Genomic DNA, 22180 nt, shown 5'->3' on the forward strand with positions numbered 1-22180 from the left:
TTTTAGCTGGTTATATTTTGTTTTTATATGTAAACGATAAACTATATTTACGCTCTGAAAAGACGGTGCTCTTATTAATCCAAGTTCTGCCTACCGCTCAATAAATTATTTTAATTATAAAAATTATATAAAGGCCACACTACCATGATAACGGACAAAATCTTGAAAGTTTTGTCACAAAGCATTCAGAATTAGTGGGAGGAGGCAGCTCACAATAGAACACAATGAAGAAGAATTGTAAACTCAGTTAACAACGACAACTAAAAAAATAAAGAGGCAACAAAGTAATGAGATTTTTGAATGTCCGGAGTGCGGAAGAGAGATAACATCACGTATCGGGCTTTTCAGTCACTCATGAGGAAAATCTCATCAAAAAAAACCTCTTGCGTAACCATCTTGTGATGCGTGTCATATACTCGTCAGCGAGTAATGGCAGTAATAGTAATAAGTATAAGTTGTTTATTTTTAATAGATCACTTAAGGCAAGGCTTTTTTCCTACTAGGTGGAAACACTCATTTGTTACTCCCATTTTTAAAAGCGGGGATAGGTGTAATATAGTAAATTACAGGCCTGTGTGCATTCAATCTTCTGGACCGAAAGTGCTCGAGAGGATGGTAATGCCTGTTCTTGAAAATAGCTTTAAGAATATTATAACTGAACATCAGCATGGCTTCGTGAGTGGGAGGTCAACTGTGACAAATCTATTTGCATATACTTATTTTATTTACAACTCTTTGGATCAAGGTTGTGAGGTGCATTCCATATATACCGATTTTAGCAAGGCGTTTGATCTTTTGGATAAAAACATTTTATTGAATAAACTACAGAATTATGGTATTAATGGCTCATTTTTGTCATGGTTGGCGCCCTACTTGCGAGGAGGTTCTCTTCAAATGAAGGTTGATGGATACCTCTCGTCAACTTTTAACGTTAAATCAGGGATCTCCCACAGGGATCTCATCGGCCCTAGACTGTTTCTGGTTTTAATGAATGATATTGGTCACTTTTTTAATTCGAATTATTTGCTTTTTGCTGATGATCTAAAACTCTTTAGATGTATAAGATCAAGTCAGGATTGTGAACTACTCCAGAAAAATATAAATGGGTTGATGGAATGGTGCGACTTGAATAATTTGAAGCTGAATAGAGACAAGTGCTCATATATTGTATTCACTCGCCATAGAAACTACATGTGTATATAGAATGGGTGACTTTGCGCTACCCAGAGTAAATCTTATTAAGGATCTGGGCATTTCCTTAGACAGTAAGCTTAAGTTTTCGGACCACTACCAGAATATTATTGCCAAGGCATGTCGAATGATGGGATTAATTATTAGAACATCTAGGGATTTTAGGGATGTGCGCTCTTTGGTAGTGCTATTCACTTCCCTGGTGCGCTCAGTGTTGGAGTATGGTTCAACCATTTGGTGCCCCTATTATCTTACACATAAAAGCCGCATTGAGGCCGTGCAGCACAGGTTTCTGAGACATCTTCGATATAGATGTGGGCCAGGACATTCAGACATGGGGGTGGGTGCATTGAGAGAGCACTTTGGGTTGAGTTCGTTGGAGGACAGGAGAGTGTTTTTAGAAATGTGTTTATGTTCAAATTGTTAAATAATATTATAGTTTCTCCTCACTTACTACAACGAATAAACTTTGCAGCTAACCCAAGAAATTTTAGGCATAATGATGTGTTGGCTAGTGGTAGATTTAACACGAGGCATTCCCAGAATATGCCTCTTAATCGGCTTATTTCATATGTCAATGCCAATGAAGACCTACACTTTTGGGGGGTGTCCTTAAATACATTTAGAATCAGATTGGGAAGAAGTATCCTCTGAGTGCAATATGTAAAAGTATATTTTTCTTGTCTTAAAAGTATATGTATTAATACTTAATATCTCTTGTTGTATACATTTTTGAATGTTTTTAAGAGTGTTGAAGTGTCTATATTATTTTATTTTTTTTTACTTTATATTTGCATTTTTTACTTTTTGGATTTATAAAATTTATGAAATTAAAATCAAATGTATAACGCGTAAGGCTTTTTTGATATATGTAGGTACTAATATAATATCATAAATATTGGATACTTACTGATAGTTTATCAAATCTTCTTCGGTAATGATTCCGTTATTTTGTTTAATGTCATCAACGAAACCTTTTATTAACGAGCCATTGGCACTGTACAGAGCATGCACTCCTTCATCAGCTATTATTTCTAGAGTCTTCGCAAATCTCAGTATTTTAACATATTGACCCTCTATATAAGGTTCAGTTGTACTTGGGTCAATAAAAATATCCCTAAAAAAGATTAACTATAATGTGATACAATAGGTTTGTTCCAACTCGCCGCGCAGTAATTCAAATGTGTTCTAACCGGTTTTTTTGACGGTTATCGGACGATCCTATTTGCGTACCAACCTACTTTGGGATCGTTTAGTTACTATTTCAGAACGGTAATTTCGGTACATAGTCCAAATTGAGAACTGTTTGGGTTAACTTGCATATTAAAGCATATTGGCAGGGATTATCGATTTTTAACAGCTTATTCTGGTCCGGTGTCCGGCTGATGCTTCTGTTTTGGTTATTTTTTACGAATTCGAATACGTGTGCGTTATAATTTTGCTTGTGAGTTTGTGTGGAGTAAATCGTTCGGAAATTTTAATTATTTTTTTATTTATAAAATAATGTTCAAATATTCTACTGCAATGAAATAACAGGAAACTAGGCATAACAGGATCATAAAAGAGAGGATAAGTAAGTGAGTTAGTGAGTATACAGTTGAAACAACACTTAACAACAATTACTGGATTCTGATTCTCCATTTCAAGAATAATAATTATTATTATTGCAAATTGCAAACAAAAATAATAGGGTTATGTTATGAAATGTTATGAAATGTTATGAAATGTTATGAAATGTTATGAAATGTTATGAAATGTTATGAAATGTTATGAAATGTTATGAAATGTTATGAAAACAAAACCGATCGATACACGCACGCTTGACTCTTTTGACAGTCCCGAAAACAATCCACAAAGCGTTCCAACGTTGACACTTTTTGCACCGTCACCAAATTATTCGAACTCCGCCCATGCTAACAAAGTGCAAGAAAACCGATTCGAGTACGATTTCGAAGCGATCCCGAAATACTGGTTGGAACAAACCTATTGTTAACAACATGGTAACAAGTAACAACCATGAATATGTATAAAATACCAAACATTTTTATGTATTATGTGATGTTTCTAATGTATTATGTGATGAAGAAGTAATTTTTGTTATAATTTTTAAAAACAGTATAATGTATTTTATGGTATCAATACAAACATGTAATTCGATTTTTTTCTATAAATTTTTGAAGTAGTAGGTTTATTTATTTCTCTGAGCACATGCACTGAATGTTTTTGCTTAGTATAGCTGGTGCGCCTCAAATGTTGTTTACCACTATATCGTTTTTATTTTTTCAGATAAAAAAACAGATTTGGTATGTTAGTATATGATATAAATTAGGATTGATTGACGTATTCAATTGTTTTTGGTCACTTCCTGTTTCACCGGAAATGACTGCAACTTTTGATTTTTAAAGGGCACCCTCGGTATATTTTTATTTTATTTGAGAGAAAATGACGCTTGAATGACATATCATATGTAAACTTATGACATTTTCGCTTAAAAAAAATCGTATTTTAAATCGCAATCTAGAATGCCATGGTTCTGTTAAAAACACTAATTTGTAATCAAGAAGCTTTGGAAAAATAGATTTGATTGCTGGCGGGTTAATATGCCCAGGTCGTATTTTTAATCATATTTCATTCTTTTTGAACGAGGGTGGCTCATTGGCATATTTAGAAAAGGCATTTTTTAACGAATAATTTAGTACCACACATTTGGTATTTCGAATCAAATTGTCGTTATGAACCGCATGTTACAATTTCAAATAAACCATATGCAAAAATGTCAAAAGTTGACATATTATATATATGTCATTATATTTACAGTGTCATTTTCTGTCGAATAAAGTAAAAAAATACCGAGGGTGTCATTTAAAAATCAAAAGTTGTATTTATTTCCGGTGAAACAGGAAGTGACAAAAAACAATTGAATACGTCACTCAATCCTAATTTATGTCATATGTCATATATTAACATACCAAATATACACCCGGTATATTGACACCAAATACGTTTTGATCTTTTTGTTAATAAAAAATTAGTATAAAAGTACCTTAAAACGGGATCACTCATTAATAAATCTTTACTGCTTAAATAAATTCGGGCTAAAAATGCAGTTACATAAATCCCTTCTTTACACATATCGATAGTAGGTTGTACTAAGTCTTTCCACGGCAATTTTCCATATTCTTGATGTAAAGTCCAGTAGCCCTTTAATTCGCCGGGAACAGCCACTGACAATCCTCCTAAGAAAAATTAAGAAACAATAAGTTACTAGTAGTTACCTAGTCAATTTAGTAAGTTGGCAGGCTGGTCATAAGAAAGCTGTTTTATACAACGTGGCCTTAGCTGGTTATAAAAGAAATATTTTAGACAGTTGTAGTTTGTAGAGACGAACAAAACTGCAATTTTCCAATTGCAATTGAAACTGCGATTGCGATTTTTAAAGTCTTTCAAAATCTAAACCGCTCTCATTGAACAAATTCCGAAAAGTGTTTAAAGCGTCCATTTTTAAAGTGATTATTGCTATCTTGTGAGTTTAAGTTTTATTTACTCAAACCCGTGATAATTGTGAAAAAGATGCATTAAAAACTAAAAAAAATGTGTTGTGAACTGTGAACTGCAAAAACCATCGCGGATCGTGGCATAACGTCGGTTTCCAATGTTTCATAGGTATTTCACATACATGTCCTATTTTATTTATAGAATTAAAAAAAATATAATAAATTTGAATAAATGATATTTGGCGACATAATTCCGGAAAAAGATGAACTGATCCGAAATTATCAAAAGCTTTGGGTCGCGACCGTTGCAAGAATAGCGCCAAATAGTGTTTGCATTGTCCTTCTGGGCACTTTCCAATCTAAACTTGTTTCATTTATCTATGCACATAGTGCACACACATTGTTTTGTTTACCTCTCTGTGCCAAGCTTGAACTCCCATTATACATGTTGACTGTAGCCGCTCCAGGAGCTACTTCTCTGGAATTGAGCGATCTAACTTTTCCAGTTTCTTTTTCGTAAATGGTCATGAGAAATCCGCCTCCCAAGCCCATACTTTGCGGTAGAGAGACGCCTTCACAAAACAGTGCAGCTATTGCCGCATCGGCAACAGATCCGCCATTTTCTAAAACTGTCCTATAATAAATTCGTGAAAATATTATTAACATTTGATAAAATTTGATTAAACTTAAATAAGTAAGATTGAAACTTTCAATAAGTATGGGTCAGAAAATTGATTAAAATAGTCATTGGAGTTACATAGTCTTGGGAGGAAAATAATATCACAGATTATACAGATTATAATCTTTGTTTTTTCTTTACTGTTTTTCGTGGTTCCAATTTTCGGAATCGGGCACTAGTTAGGTGACTAGTTTGCGCACATAGCACGCCCACTTATGGCCTCTAAAATTGTGCACAGCGCCTGACCGGCACAGTTATTAGAGAGATATCGGAAAAGCGAATAGCGTCATCCAGTACTTACGCGTACCTTATCATGGTTACGATATGCGCGAGTCAATTTTTAACGCAACACCCGCTAATAACGTTACCGCCTGACGTAATTTGCGGATCAATTACACCAAGCGCTCTTTCTAAATAATTTCTGATAACGTTTCAAAATTGCTTAAATAGGCATGCGCGGGTATTTGACAAACGGAGCCGGCTGGCGCGGCGAGATCTTTTATTTTAGGTTATGTTTGAATTGTTTTGAATTATTGCTTTAGTTTTATTAGGTAATTTGATATTTAAGTAGCTGGGATTAGTTTTAATTAAATAAATATGGCCCAAAATATGGATTCCACCTCTTCCAATACTAAATATAAACCTATAAAGAGTCTTTATAGGTTTACAGCAGATGACGACTTAGCCCTTCTAAGAGAATTTGTTGCTTGTTGCCCTAAACCCACTGGCAGACGTTGAACAATAAAGCACTGGAAATAAGCACTTTAGCCCTTTAGTTTTAACATACCTAGTAAACAAAAGAAATTCAAAGTTAGGTTAAGTTTAAATAGCGGACGCGACGCGATCAGAATTCTTTCCGATCCGATAACTATAAATGAAGAGAGTTAATACCACCTCACGTAAAGGAAATAACATCTGGCCTTATTAACGTCCATGCACGCTATTCGGTTTAGCGATATCTCTTTATTACGCTGTTTATTGTTATTTTACGCGAGTTTATTTTTGCGCACAGGAAATTTGACTCGTTTGCACATCGTCATAAAAAACAATTTTCGTACCACGAATTAGGGATAAGATTTTTATCTGTATACTTATAGGATACCTAATCTGTGATAATATAATAAAATAATCATATTCTATTGAAATATATTGCTAAAAATAAAACATTTTATTTACGTACGTTCCTATTGCTGAACACTGATATCCGTTAGTTACTACTGCTCCATTACTTAGTGATTTTGATTTTTTGACTCCAAACTGCCACACCAAGACACCAGTTACAGTAGCTACGACAATAGCAGCACCACCAAATAAAAAACATTTTCTTTTTGAGATTCTAAAAAACGGTTACATATTTAATAACATTTTTCAACGTAGAACATAATTAATATAAGTAAATTTTAAACCATTAACCAAAAAAAGTCTTCCAACAAAGTACCTAATTAATGAAACACCACTGGTTTTAATTTCAATTTTTAAAATTTGAACACCCTATAGTTCAATTTCTTTAAAAACCTTTAAGCATATGTCAGGATATGCGTGAACAATATAATAAAATGAATGATTACATGCTTTTAAAACACTTTGCATAATAATTAATAAGTATTTAGTACTAATAAACTAATGGTTACTCAAAATATGCCGTGTTTCTATGGTTGCATAACAATTTAATACTATAAATCTTTTAAATTGTTAATAAATAAGTATGTATAGAAAATATATAGGTCATAAAGATTAAAAATATAAATAAAAAGGAATTTTATTGATAAATCAAAAAGCCATTATTTATTATGCTTTTTTAAGATTAAAATATGCTTTTTTAATATTGAAATATCAAAAAATATTTAAAAATTAACTGCCAATATATCTATTTTGTACCCTTATTATGTATTGAAGGATATTGTAAAATAGCAATTATTAAAGAAGAAATGGATAACAAATTTAACAAATAAAATATTTTTTAAAATCTGCTCTAGAGAATAATTAATTAGGCAGTGTTGTTTTTTTTTTGATATAATTAATTAATGTATTATAGTTTTTAGTGGTGTAATAAATTAGTTAAGTGTCTTAAGTACGGTGTTTTTAAATCTGTACCAATTTCATATTATAATTATCTGTTACTTCTGAATGACTAAAACAACTAAAAATTACGTATTTTTTACTAAATTTTAGAAATAAGTATCTCAGTCATATTGCAAGTTAATTATCAATTTTTTAATTATGTTATTATATAGACTGTTATTATAAACTGTCATTGGTAATTTTGGTTTACGTGATTTAGTAAATAATCCAATACATTTTAAATTTTAAATAAACTTTAAAAAGGCTTGATAAATTTATTGACGATGAATGATTACGTCTTACGTACGTGCTATACATTATTAATAGACACTGGCTGTTATATGCGTTATGCAATGGTCAGAAAATTGTAATGAATTTTTTATGAAATATCAATAAATATTATACCCGATGTTTTAAAACGAATACGAAAAACTTATGGAATTCTTACTAAAAATAAGGGATATTACGTTAAGCCGGTCCCACACGATGGGGCAAACATCTTCCAACGTTGGACACACGGACATTTGCCACATGGTGTGGGGGACACTTGCCAATTATGTGTATTGTATAACATTGTCGAAAACTGGGCCGAATATTGGTTCCAACCAGAGATATAGACATAAGGAGAATGAATGAGCTTCGACGAGTGCGCATCCAAAAATCTTGTTATGCCTACATGGGCGCCATGTTAGTGTTTAGGCTTACAGGGGAAATCAAAAAGTAATAACAGCAGACCGTTCTGACATTTCATCCTATTGTTTTATTTGTTTTGCTATTTTTTTTAGGTTAATGCAATTTTTCGTTTTTTTAACTTACGGACTGATATAAACAGCTTTTCTTCAGCATTCTTCAGCACTATTGAACACATACATACACAAGAAACTATCAGTCGAACAAAAGAATACGAACTTCCACTCGCCATAGCCTTTATAGACTTTGAGAAGGCTTTCGATTCAATACATCCTAAGGCAATAATAGAAGCCCTAGCGACTAGCGAAACAAGGTATTGCAAAGCCTTATATAGAAACTCTCGCCAATATATACAAAGAAGCCAAAGTACGAGCAACGAGGAATGATTTATAAAACAACCCCAGAGTTCCCAACTGGTAAAGCGGTAAAAGAGTACGACCGGGAACCACAATATCCCCAAAGCTGTTTACAGCAACACTAGAAGAAATCTTCCCTGAACTGGACTGGACCAACAAAGGATTAATCAAAGACATTATAAAGATAGACCGAACATCTCATTCATAAATACTCGTTGGTAGTGTATCAAACATTCCAATGTGTCAAACAAGGACAGAAGAGACAGAGAAGTCTAAAATTTCCGACCCCGGCAACTAGGCACATTTGGATTGTTCTAATGGCCAGTGGCGTATCGTTTTTTGGAACGAATTAGTAAAGTAAAATAAAGTAATTAGTAAAATTTTACTCCATATTAATATACTACATTAACACTTTTTCGTCAGATGAGTTTTGTTATAAGGTCTAATATAATAATACAATTAATATCCCACATATACTTATGTTGAAACGTTAGAAGTTTTCGAAAATCGCTCCAACGTCAATTTTCAATTTAAACTTTCAGTTACTCTTATATAAACTTTCAGTTACTTTTGAAGATTTACAGGGTGACTCAGGCTTCCGAAATAGTTCTATATTAGGTTTGTGGTTGGTGACTCTTCTTTCATTTTTTTTTCAGAATATGGAGGCATTTAAGCACATTTTAGACATTTTTGTAAACATAGGTGGCCGGAACATATTTTCAAACCAAAGTTGTAGATTTGCCATTAAATTTCCATTCCAGAAATACCTAGGGTTGCCACTTGTCCTTTTTGAAAAGGACAGTCCTTTTAGAATAACTTGTCCTTATGATTTTTTTGACTTAAAAAGTCATTTTTATTTACGTATTTTCCCTGAGAAAATTACCTACAGCAAACAGAAATATCCTTTCGCCCAAATTTAATTAGGAATGTTTATAAAACTTAACTTATAAATACATTTTTCTTGTTTAGAATAGGCAACATTATTTAGAACTTCCCGTTTAATCTCAAATTATAATTTAGGTTTTAGTTTTACCTTTTTTTATCTTAAAAAGAACTTTTCAAAATTAGTACCTAATTAGTAACGATTTAGTTAGTTCGCAATCGATAGCTTCCTGTGAAGTACTGTGTAATAGTTGTTTAATCTTGTATTATTAATAACTTCCTATACCTAAAATCAATATTTAATGAGAAAATTGTGTTTTTTTTTGAAAAATAAGACAAGATTTGACTTTCGGTCTTCTTCTTGTATTATGATGGCTCTGATACGAGGCAATTGCCTTTTAGTCTCGCAATAGAAGGCATTTATCATTAAAAGTATAAAATCTGTGTGCTACAGTATGGGATTTCTGTCGCATAATAATAAATACCTATTACGTTTATTTACAAATCCTTTACTTTTAAAGGTAGCTTCATCAGATAATCAAATTTTAGTTAAATGTCCTAATCTTCATGAACTGTATTAAGCATATGTATTGCGGTTTGAATCACCCTGTATGTTGACAAAAATATTTTGAAAATGTGCGTTACAATGGCCCCCATCTTATGTAAAAAATTGAAATAAAAATCACAAACCAAAAACGTAATAGGTAAAAAGCTTTTTTGGAGGCCTGGGTCGCTCTCTATATAGATATGTATAAAACTAGTAGCCTAAGAATTATTTACAGTTCGTCCCATTCTAAAAAAAGTTAAACACACCGTACAAATAACTCTAGGAAGATGTATTTGTACGGTGGTAAAAAATTGTCTAAACAAGGCCGAACGGGCAGATATAATAAAGCATAAAATGTAAAAAAGGTCGGTTCAACCTTTGTTTATTTGTTGAGCAAAATTCCTTTCGAATATCGTATATAATGACCAAAATAGGACGCAATTTTAAGAAAAAAATGTCACTTTCTGGCTTATAATAAAATTTCAAATGTAACGTTTATATATAAAATTTGTTATGATCTACAACAGTTAGGTAGTAATTGAGACGAATTATAATTCAATTACCGGCTACTACGTTCTTGTTTTAATAGATCAAAATTCAACAAATATAATTAGAAATGATTTTAATTGTGAGAGGCTCCCTTGTGGGACGCCTATGTACGATTACGGCGCGGCGGAAACAATACCTACCTGTGAAAAGACAAATTCGGGTAATTTGAGCTTATTTGCCTACACATTTGACACTGTCGTACCATGTTGAAAATTCGCAGATTCAAATGTACATTAAACAAAAACAAAAACTACTGAAAAACACTGAAAAGTTCACTTCGGACTTGATTCCGACTTCAAACACACCGTAAGCAAAACGTAATACGCTATAACGGACCTTGGGCCGTCGCGAGGGGTGGTGGGACGGACGGCTCATTTCATTCTGGAAGACTAGGAGCGACGTTGCCAATAGTTCTAGATGTTTCAGCACATTAAACAGTAAACATGTCCTTTAATAGTAACGCATATATCCTCTGGTTAATAACATATTATTACGCATGCTTCTTTAAAAATAAACTATTCATTTAATTAAGAAATTGAGATTTATTGATATCCGGTGAAGGTTTTAAAGTCACCTTTTCTGCAAATCAAACTAAGTAGATAGGCGCAAATTTGATATGTGGCAATGTCGCCTTCTCTATCTCAGTTGGTTTTTACAGTACGTAGTCAACCTCCGAATGTTTGATCGGGTTAAAATGCATAATGTGATATCTGTTCTTCCTAAATCTATGACATAGTCCTAATTGCTAATAGCCCTAAAGAACTACAAGTTACAAAATGAACTTAGCAAAAAGTAAAGTACTGTACAATGAACTAGTGGACAGAAAAGCCATTCTAATAAATAACACAGCACTGGAAATCGTAGAAGAATACATGTATTTGGGACAACTAATACACAGCTTGGGATCTCTATTACCAGAGATCAACAGAAGAATTAAGTTGGCATGGAGTATCCCAAGCAGCATTTGGACGTCGGGACAACGTTGTGTCACGCGACCAAACGTCGGGGCGCAACGGCGGCACAACCTCGTGCCAACCCTAGTCTGCACTAGTTTGGAGAATAATTTTTGGATCGAAACGACGTTGGATACTGACGTTGGCTAGCAGCCTCCCAAGTAGCATCTATCTGACTTCGAACTAAATCTGACCTGAAGCGACGTCAGACTTTGTGCTAATTTAGGTCGGGTGCCGGTAATACGACCGGTGACGTCGCTTTCCTATTAAAAGCGACGTCGTTGGATCCGAGTCGGTAAATCCAACGATCTGTCGACGTACAAAATAACAACGTACCATTTTTATTAATTTCCCAACGTCGTTCCCACGTTGGCTTGCACGACGTATATATACTTGAACTAGCCCGACGTCTACCCGTTGTCCGAACAGGATACGTCTCACTGATAATCCCTAAAGTAACGTCCAATTATATTTTGTTGTATTTTATGTTCATATTTATAACCTAATTTATACGTATCTCTATTTACGTCCGTAAATACAACCCATTAAGTAGCATTTGCGACCTAATGAACATCATGAATATAACCTAATAAAAAGTTTTTGTAAACATACTTAATTTTTTTATTATGCCTAAAAAAAACACTAAATAGGCATTTAGACATTCATCTACATTTTACAGAAAGAGGTTGAGGCTTTTGCAAAATAATAATAGTAGTAGTGATGTCTTGCCTCCACCCATAAATGCTTTTTATCCGGAACAGATGCTGCATTACATTGGTGCATCTTAATTTCATTTTTTAGCTTAGGAAACCCCAGCAGACCCCTTCCTCCCCCCACATGTTAGGTTAGGTTTAAAAAAGTGGCTGTCCATTTTTTTTAAGGAGAAAACAAAAACTAAAATATAGTTGCACAAATCCACAAATCACTGATACGCAAAGTGAGGTTACGTGGCGTACGTTGGAATTATATACGTCATAATACGATTGCCGGTCGTCCGGTTTGATGACTTCGGTTGTGTGAGACGACTAATGTTGGAGACCCGGTCGGAATTGGTATATTGGTAGTTCATATTAAGTCGGACACAGAAATCCGCCATTCTTAACAAGCATCCGATTGTCAGCCATTTTAAAATAGTTTTTTGTTTTTAAAATTTATATTCACATTTCGATTTCTAGTAGAATAATATTGATAAGGTTGAGTTTGGGGGGAACCACAGTACAGCTTTATGATTAAACCAGCTAGAAAATTAAAAAAATATTTTGCGAATTACTTTTTTATAGATATTTTTATTTCATAAATCTACCTTATTTTGAAGGCGCTCGTTGTTTTCCGGAGTATTTTAATCAGATATATCAAAAAAGTTACTTCCGTTGACAAAACTGATGTCTGGATTAATGTTTCAGAATTATTATAATATGAAATTAGATAGGCACTTATAGTTATATTCGAGGAGTGATTATGAATTCATTTGTAATTAGGTAGTTTGGTTAGGTTTTTATGTATTCTTGGTAGCGAATATGAAACTAAACGTAACGTAAGTGTTTAGCGACGAATTTTAAGTAACTAAAATCCAACGTAATATGACGTTGGTAATTGGTAGGATTACATTCCCTATTAGGTCAGATACCGACGTCGAGGCGACCCGAATCTGTATTCCCCATTTAGGTGCAAATAAGGGTCGTCAGGCGGTCGAACTGACGTTGGTACCCGACGTCGGGTTTATTGAACGCGACGTATACCCGACGTTAGATAACGTCCAAATGCTACTTGGGGTAATTTAGTACAAACTGCAACGTTGTTTAAAATCCTAATTCACAGAAATACAAAACTATAATAATATGGCGTCTAAGTCGCGTTTTATCCTAAATTGAGATAATTATAGTAAAAATATTATTTTTATGATTTAGTTATAGACATAATATGCCGGATGGCGGTAAAGGAATACAAAACAAAAGTATTTAAGTGTAGAGGATGTTTGAAGATCATAATTATTGAAACACTTTAACCAACTCTGTAACTCGTTACCCAAGGCAAAAAAGTTAAACGCAAACAACTTTATTGATAAATGTATTGTTTCTACTTTGAAAAATACTAATGGGCCTTAAAATTAAAGAAGTTTTAAAAAATTTCTTGAATTTTTTTTTTAGTAAAATGAGAATAATTTATTCGCAGTCGAAAAAATTGTTTCCGCGTGTTGTTTAGGGTCAAATATTTCAAGTTAATGTATTCAAAAAGCAGGAATTGCTATTTCAGGAACGAAACATTTTCTTATTCAACAATATGGCGGCTTTCACTTTGTTGTTTTGGAGATTAAGATGGAGTAGTTCGAGTAGTCGCATACTGGACTAATAAAGTCGCAGTTCAGCCTTAACAGGTAGTACACTAGTCGCAAGATTGCCTAATTTAGTCATCCTAGAGTCGAGACATGGCCATCAATAATTGTCAAACGTCAAAGCAAAATTTGCTTGTCCCGCCCTCTATATTCTAAATAAACGAGGGAGTGTATAAAGTATCGGTAATATGTCGATGTTAAATTTAGTTTTATATGTGCCTTTCTTACGTCCCATTTTAATTAAGTTTTTTTGTAAAATCAAAAACAGCACTGAACTGTCTGATTGAACAGAACGAAGTGAAAACTTAAGATTTATGGTTATGGTTCAATGCAGTTGCAAAAAGGTAGTGGCTCGACGTTCTACCAACGTAAGAATAAGGAAATCTAAACAACGTTGGAATTAGTAAAACAGACGACGTTTGCATAACCTTGGAATAGGTCCTGAAAGTGACGTCGGAAAACTCTTTATTGCCCAACATTGTAACTACGTTGTCCGAATCACCTAAAAATCACTTAAGCAAAAAAGGTTACAAGACAAAATTTATTCGACGTCGCAGAAGCTTTTACTTTGTTATAGTATTAGTGCAACGTCGGCACAACGTTACAACAACGTTTACATTTATTTTAATACCCAAGCTACGGAGCTAACTATTTTTTGTAACTAATCCAACGTTGTGTTTAGTAAATATGTGGTCGCAAGTGGTGAAAATGCTACTTGGGTCATAAAGTCGTGGCACATCAAAGTTTTATCTTTTTAAATAGAACCCCCTGTATATTATTGCATATTTCAGTTCTTCCTTCAATTCGAATCAAAAATCCAGATACACACAATGTACCTCAAACCAACCATTCCCGAGTTATTAAACGGTTTTATTTAGCTCGACTCGTACGGTATTTATTTATTTGTTTGTTTATTTGGGTCAAAATTAGAAATTGAAATTTAAGTACCTTCCTGTTGTCAGATTGATCTGAAATTTGGTACACACCTTTAGTTCCGATGACAATACAATATAGTAATATCAATAACATTGTAAATCTAAGATGGCCGCCGGTACAAAATGGCGGATTTCATATTTTTCCACAACCCCCTCAATATGGGTATCAAATGAAAGGCCTACACTAGTAGAATACTGTGATTATGACAAAATTTAAAATCCAAGATGGACGTCGTTACAAAATGGCGTATTAGGTGAGGGCATGAGTAGTCGTGTCCAGAACAGTTGTGTCCAAGATTGTGTGACGTTAGAAGGACAGATAAAAAAAATAGGTGATTAGACGTACCTACGTAGTTAGCGGTAGCTTTACCACCCAAGTTAAGGTAATAGGTTAAAACGTGCTGAGGACTGTATGGCATTAGGGTGGCTAAAAATGTAATGTCGCAAGCGTTTTCCCCTCAAGGTTGGGCGCCTCTTGTTGTATATTATAGCCTTGCCCCTCTACTGAACCTCTGGGGGGGTCGACCGTTAAAATGTCCATTACTCGTGGGAACAACATGGAAACAATAAATAAAAAAACAAACAAAAATAAAAACGAAACTGCTACACAATGAAAAAGAAGGCTCGAAAAGGCGAAAGAAAAATATAGAACGAAACATGCAAAAGAAAGTGAAAATGAAACCTATAGTCGACTACAGAAACGAAGAGAACGGTTAGCAACAGAAACACCTGAGCAACATGATGCGAAGTTAATAGCACAACGTGAGAGACAAATGCAGCTGGTAGAGTCAGAAACACCTGAGCGTCATGAGTCCAGGCTAGCATCACAACGTGACAGACAGAGAGAGTTGCTAGCGGCAGAAACACCTGAGCGTCATGAGTCTAGGCTGGCATCACAACGAGAGAGACAAAGAGTGTTGTTAGCGTCAGAAACACCTGAGCGTCATGAGTCTAAGCTAGCATCAGAACGCGATAGACAGAGAGAGTTGTTAGCGTCAGAAACACCTGAGCGTCAGATTGTAATAAATTATCAGGTAAAAAACCATGTAATAATGATGCACTAAATGAATTAAATAGAATGAGGAATATTCGGTAGGCATTTCCGTTAAATACTAAAAACTAGAAAATAAAAAATCGGTAAAAAAACTTTTAAGTTAAACGGTTTTATCTTATGTGCACTGAAAACTAGAAAATAATAATAACAATTAGGTATTTTGAACTTTTAGTTCAGAAATATTTTAGTACTAGGCAGAATAGCTTTTAGGCATATTAGACTAAAATTAACTATTGCTGTAATACTTTCTTCTATACTAAGTGTGGATTGCATCGACTTACTATAATCGTAACTGGAAATTTTGACAATCAATAACCAGCCGTGGCGGCTTCACCAGCGAACGCCGAGCTCATGATCTACCAACTATAAAGATATGCTTTGCCATAGGTAAGATTTCAGAGGGACCCCACGTTTTTATTTTAGTCTAATATGCCTAAAAGCTATTCTGCCTAGTACTAAAATATTTCTGAATTAGAAGTTCAAAATACCTAATTGTTATTATTATTTTCTAGTTTTCAGTGCACATAAGATAAAACCGTTTAACTTAAAAGTTTTTTTACCGATTTTTTAACTTTTGAAAATATCACTTAAACCATTCGATTTAATTAATTTTGATGTGTTTGCTTTCATTTGACGATACCATACATCGGAAACTGTGCTACTTAATAATATTTGACATTAGTTTCCAAGTTAACATTTATAGATGTATAAAATGAGATTATATCAAATCTGGGAATTACAAAATTTTCGTTTAACATTTCTAAATCAAAACTTCATAGTTCGGAAATTGTTGAATTTAGGTACATAATCGTTATACACATAATGACTCTGTATATTAGATCTAATTTTTGGCTATTTTTACCTTACTTTCTGGGAGAGAAGTAAAGACATATTTCCTCACAAAAAAAATAAAGAAGATTATTAATCTTTTATACTTTATTATACCCATAGAGGTCATTATACTAACTATATATTAACAATATGCTATTAATATTCCAGCTCTCGTAGGAAAGTACTATTTTTACTACAAACTGCAAGGTAGTTTACCTAGAACGTAAATATTACACAAAAATTCATATTAAAAATTAGCGTGCATATTTAACCTGGGAGTCCCCTTAAGCCATGTCTACGCATAACAATTTAACGTCAGTCTTGCCTGTTCAGTCAAAACCTCAAGTAAAACCTTGTCTGTAGACGAAAAAATTGGCGCCGGGAGGCACGTAAATATGTTAATAAAAAGTTGGTAGGCAGTTCCTTTAGTTTCAAAGTAAAGGAATTTTTCCATTTTTTTTATCTTAAAAACTGCGACTTTGACTGATTTTGATGTTATTACAAATTTTGTTGCAAATATTATTCCTAATCTTAAATTGAAAACCGCGTTTTCAATTTAACCTCCTCCCATACCCCCTTACCAACCCCCCACCCCCACCAAAAACCAAACTAATGGCCAGATGTTTGGGTGCCACAGTATTTTTGTGCCAAATTTGGTTAAAATCAGTTTAGCGGTTTTTGAGTTATCGTGTTACAGACGGACAGACGGACAGACGGACAGACGGACAGACGGACAGACGGACAGACGGACAGACGGACAGACGGACAGACGGACAGACGGACAGACGGACAGACGGACAGACGGACAGACGGACAGACGGACAGACGGACAGACAGACACCATGAAAATATTTTGTATTTAGGTCATTTATGACCCAAATAACTCATTTTGAGTGACATTAAAAAAACTTTTTTTTGCCGATCTTAATAGCCTACCTACTAAAAAATTATGAAAAAATGTCTTTGCAATATAAAAATAATTATTTTGAATCTATTTTGCTCACATTATTAAAATATTGGTAAGCGCCCAAATATATGTATATTTTATATTTTATGTGTCCTGTATTGTTAGGATAGAGTGCTATAATTTTTTAATTATTTTTTGCACTCTCCATCTTAAGAAACATATTTTTTTTCTCATTTTAATTCTATATATTTTTTTCCACATTTTCACAAATAAAATTTCACAATTAAAAAAAAAACATCAACTAAATTAGAAGAAAATTAAAGGGAAATAAGTTATAACATATATTAACCAAAACAAATAATGTGAATATCGATGTACCTATCTCGCTTCAGGTGAATGTAATGTGATCTGATACAAATTAAAACTGACTTGGCATTTTATATTATTGTTCTAAACAATGACAATTTTTACTCATTTATCAAAAACTCTAATTATACCACTTAAAAATTTTATGATATTTTATGTTAATATTTGTTATTCATAAATTTGGCAAATAAAATATGTAGTTAAGAATACTATTATATATCTGTAGCTTTTTTCAGTTTTCTTGAACAATAAAAATGTTTCACACTTACTATGAAAGAAGAACTGAAATATTTGACCAGATATTTAATATACACATGTCCAAAAGATATATCAATTATTTCTTATATATTTTATGTATTTTTTTAGGCTTAGCGACTTCCTAATAGTTTTTGAGTATTATTATTTTATTTATAGTCAAACGGTTGGACTTAGAGACATATACCCCTTGTACATAAGCTGCACCCATATCAAAACGTTAAACATTGATGGTGAAATTTGTTTTATGTAACTACAAAGTTATTGAAATTTATTTTCATAGGCATTATTTGCTTTTTACCTGTGGTCAATTTAAACGGTACTATACTCCTAATATCCCAAAATTGTGTCAAGTATACGCAACCTCGCGCAACCATGTATATTATAAAATGTAATTATACAGGGTTGTTCACCACATACGACACGGAGTATTGTAGCTAAACGATGAGATTTTTACAAATTGTAAGTTTTGGGTTCGATGAAGGACTATTAGAGTACAATTTAAAAATAATTTTACAAGATACATAGTGTCCCAAATAAGTAAAAAATATCAAAGTTGTATTTTTTTAAATGGAACACCCTGTATATTATTACATTTTTAGTTTCTACGATTAAAATAAAGGTAAATTTGATTAAGGTTTATTATACTTAAACCTTACCGTTTTTGAAATATTTTCAATTTTGTGAAATTGCAGTAAAAATTTTAAGGCTTCATTTCTCCAAGGGTATCAAAGTTTTTAATACTAAATATTTACTGAAGTTTATTTACTGATCAGTTATTGTGTTGCAATAATAAAAATAATACTACCTTATACAGAGTGTCTAAAAATGTATTTTAAATAATTATTAGCTTCAAACGGCAATAACTTGTTCAATTTAAATGGAACACCCTGTATATTTTACGAGAATCAGATGCACAATTTAATTGTCTATCAAATTATATTATATCATTTTTTACCTATCTCTTTAAGTTTCCGTAGAAAATGCATTTTCTTGTAATTTAGAACTTATTTATCAATATACCCATGGACTATTGACATTTTAGATTATTTTTAAAGATGTATCAAATTTTTAAAGAGTACAGATACTAATATTGTCGATATAATTCGTTTATTTCATTAAAAAATAAAAAAAAACTGTTCAAATATTTGTTAAAGAGGACCAATTAATATGATCCAGTATTCAAACTACATTAACTGACTGTTTGCATTGATTAATAATAATTGCTCCAAATACTAAAAAACTGAATTTTGTATGGGCATTAGACAGTGTGATAAAAAGTAACACCTTAAAAATGATATTTCATTTTTTAATAAATGCTTATTTATAACAACAGAGACTTTAATTTGATAACTTATTATTATATTAATTTCTGACTCAAATCCACATTTATTTATAATAATTTATTAACGAACACAATTAAGTATGTAATTAATTAGTATATGGGCGGAAATAATGGTGTTCTATTTAATTAATGGTATACTCTTTTATAAAGATTTAAATAGTTTTCTTTTTGCATACAAATGGGCTAGTAATATTATCGTTTTGCTAAAAACGATAATATTACTAGTCTGTACATTTTATACATTTGTTGCTTTAAAAACAATCTAAAATGTCAATATTCCATGGATATATTGATAAATGAGGTCTAAATTATAAGAAAATGCATTTTCTACGAAAACTTGAAGGGATCGGTAAAAAATGGTATAATACAATTTGATAGACAATTTAATTGTGCATCTGATTCTCCTAAAATATACGGGGCATTCCATTTAAATTAAAGAAGTTATTGCCGTTTGAAGCTAATAATTATTTAAAATAAATTTTTAGACACTCTGTATAAGGTAGTATTATTTTTATTATTGCAACACAATAACTGATCAGTAAATAAACTTCATTAAATATTTAGTATTAAAAACATTGATACCCTTGGAGAAATGAAGCTTTAAAATTTTTACTGCAATTTCACAAAATTGAAAATATTTCAAAAACGGTAAGGTTTAAGTATAATAAACCTTAATCAAATTTACCTTTATTTTAATCGTAGAAACTAAAAATGTAATAGTATACAGGGTGTTCCATTTAAAAAAATACAACTTTGATATTTTTTATTTATTTGGGACACTCTGTATCTTGTAAAAATATTTTTAAATTGTAGCGCTAATAGTCCTTCAACGAACCCCAAACTTACAATTTGTAAAAATCTCATCGTTTAGCTACAATACTCCGTGTCGTATGTGGTGAACAACCCTGTATACCGGTATATTATAAAATGTAATTAATTGATCCTTAGTGGCAAAAAAATATTTTAACGTTTTTAAATTAAACATCTTCAAAACCCTTTAAATATAAAAGTGTATTATTTTCGAAAAACAAAATAAAAATATTTACTAGTTTTAAGTTTTGAGCAACACTACGACAAATATTATATAAATAAAAAATCATTAAACATAAATTATCTAATAATTTAGTACTGGTTTTTTCAATTAATACTATTCTCTAAAATAACTACCTTATTAAAAATAACAAATAAAAAATACTTACGGAGTTTTCATATTTGCGTCCAACAGTATTTGTCAAACAATTTACGAATATTTTTACTATTTTAACTTTATTAAAAAACAATTTGTTAATAACATGTAACACTGGCAATATTACTCTATAATATTCGTTTATTATGAAATTATTCCAAATAAAAAAGTTACGCTTTAGCAATCACGAATTAGGCACAAGGTAAATTATGCGTTCAGAATTATTGAGATTTTTTGAACGTGAAAAAAATTAGGATTCTTTTGCTGACAGGAAAATTACCTTTATTTTTGTTATTGAATTGTATGGCGCGGGTAACTCATTAATCGATGGTTTATGTTATTTTTTCAAAAAATTTTAGACATATGAACGGAGAAATAAAAGAGAAATGAGTACCGCTACGCGCGGACGCTTTTTAGCGACTGATAAACGCGCGAAGGCGAACTTGAAGCTCGCGTATGAATATGTAATTCAAACTTGATACTGCAGATTACCAAGGATAAAAAAGGATTAATTGTAGAGACAATTTAGATTTACGTTGTCAATATACTAATTATTGTATAAATCAAATACCGCGCGTAAATGAATAAGTAAAGAAAAAAATCAAGAGGTTAATTCCTTTTTGAAACATAAAGTGGATTTTGCGTATCATTTTAAAAAAAATGTTCATGTACAGGGTTAATCAAAATCACAATATTATCAAATTTAAAATAATAATATATACGCTTGTGGGGGCTTTATTTCTTGTAAAAACATGCGCATTTGCGGCGGATACAGAGGTTTTTGTGTTAAAAATGGCGCTATAATAAAAGCATATTCGAGATTATATTTTATTTTGGCTCCCCTAAAATAAAATCCTATATCCGCCCCTGAGTATCTGAACTGAACAACAAAGAGGAAATGTGATATACAGGGTTCGGCAACAGTGCGTCGGGCATCTATAGATCCTAGAATAAAAAAACTTGAGAATTTTGTTTAATTGCAAACCTAAAGTATGTACGAATATGTATTTCAGAAAAATATTTTAACTTCTATAGGGTGGCTTAAAAAAATCTGAGGGGATCGGGATGATTTTTTTGAGTTGAACACCCTGTATATTATGTCATTTTTTGCTTTTTTTCACATACTTTACATAATCCTAAGATATGAGTAAATATATGTCGATAAATTTGAAAGATATTAAATAAATAAAAAATATACGGGGTGGTCCAAACTGTATTCCGGAAACTTTAGCAGCATATTCTGCAGGAAAAAATAAGTAAAAAAGTTCGTATAAATGTATGTCCTAAAATGATTAGTTTCGGAGATACAGGGTGTAGAAGTTTCAATTTTATTTAGATTTTTTCCATATAATTTCTGATGTAACGTCAATATTTGGATGAAAATGGGTGTCTGGGAGTTCTTTGACATAAAAAATTTGATTTTGATGTCAATATGACTCCTACTTGTAGAGGGCGCCACCTACATATTTTTAACTGGTTTGAAGAGTAATATCTTTTCGTCCGTACCTGTATAAAACTAGTGAGTTAAAAAAATTACATTTACGACGTTTTATACGTAAAAAAGGTC

The 22180-nt window shown here is 32.3% G+C and overlaps 1 protein-coding gene across 3 annotated transcripts in view; it reads right to left on the reverse strand.

The window, feature by feature from the left end:
* LOC115888233 (glutathione hydrolase 1 proenzyme-like) overlaps nt 1–21050 on the reverse strand; it is a 32111-nt gene extending 11061 nt beyond the window's left edge. Inside the window, exons 1-5 of one of the 3 annotated variants that reach the window (XM_030907894.1) lie at nt 20627–21050; nt 6545–6700; nt 5099–5319; nt 4235–4427; nt 2102–2308 (exon numbers count right to left, since the gene is read on the reverse strand). In XM_030907894.1, the coding sequence (XP_030763754.1) occupies nt 2102–2308; nt 4235–4427; nt 5099–5319; nt 6545–6700; nt 20627–20637 (788 nt within the window). In that variant the 5' untranslated portion in view covers nt 20638–21050. Of the gene's footprint in view, nt 1–2101; nt 2309–4234; nt 4428–5098; nt 5320–6544; nt 6701–6802; nt 6820–20626 lie in introns of those variants that run through there. The other 2 variants (XM_030907902.1, XM_030907911.1) reach the window with 2 other exon arrangements.
* Between the last annotated feature and the right edge of the window lie 1130 nt (nt 21051–22180).

The sequence above is a fragment of the Sitophilus oryzae genome, unplaced genomic scaffold (assembly GCF_002938485.1).
Source record: "Sitophilus oryzae breed Bouriz unplaced genomic scaffold, Soryzae_2.0 scaffold_1167_pilon_pilon, whole genome shotgun sequence".
In the NCBI taxonomy this organism is placed as follows: domain Eukaryota; kingdom Metazoa; phylum Arthropoda; class Insecta; order Coleoptera; family Curculionidae; genus Sitophilus; species Sitophilus oryzae.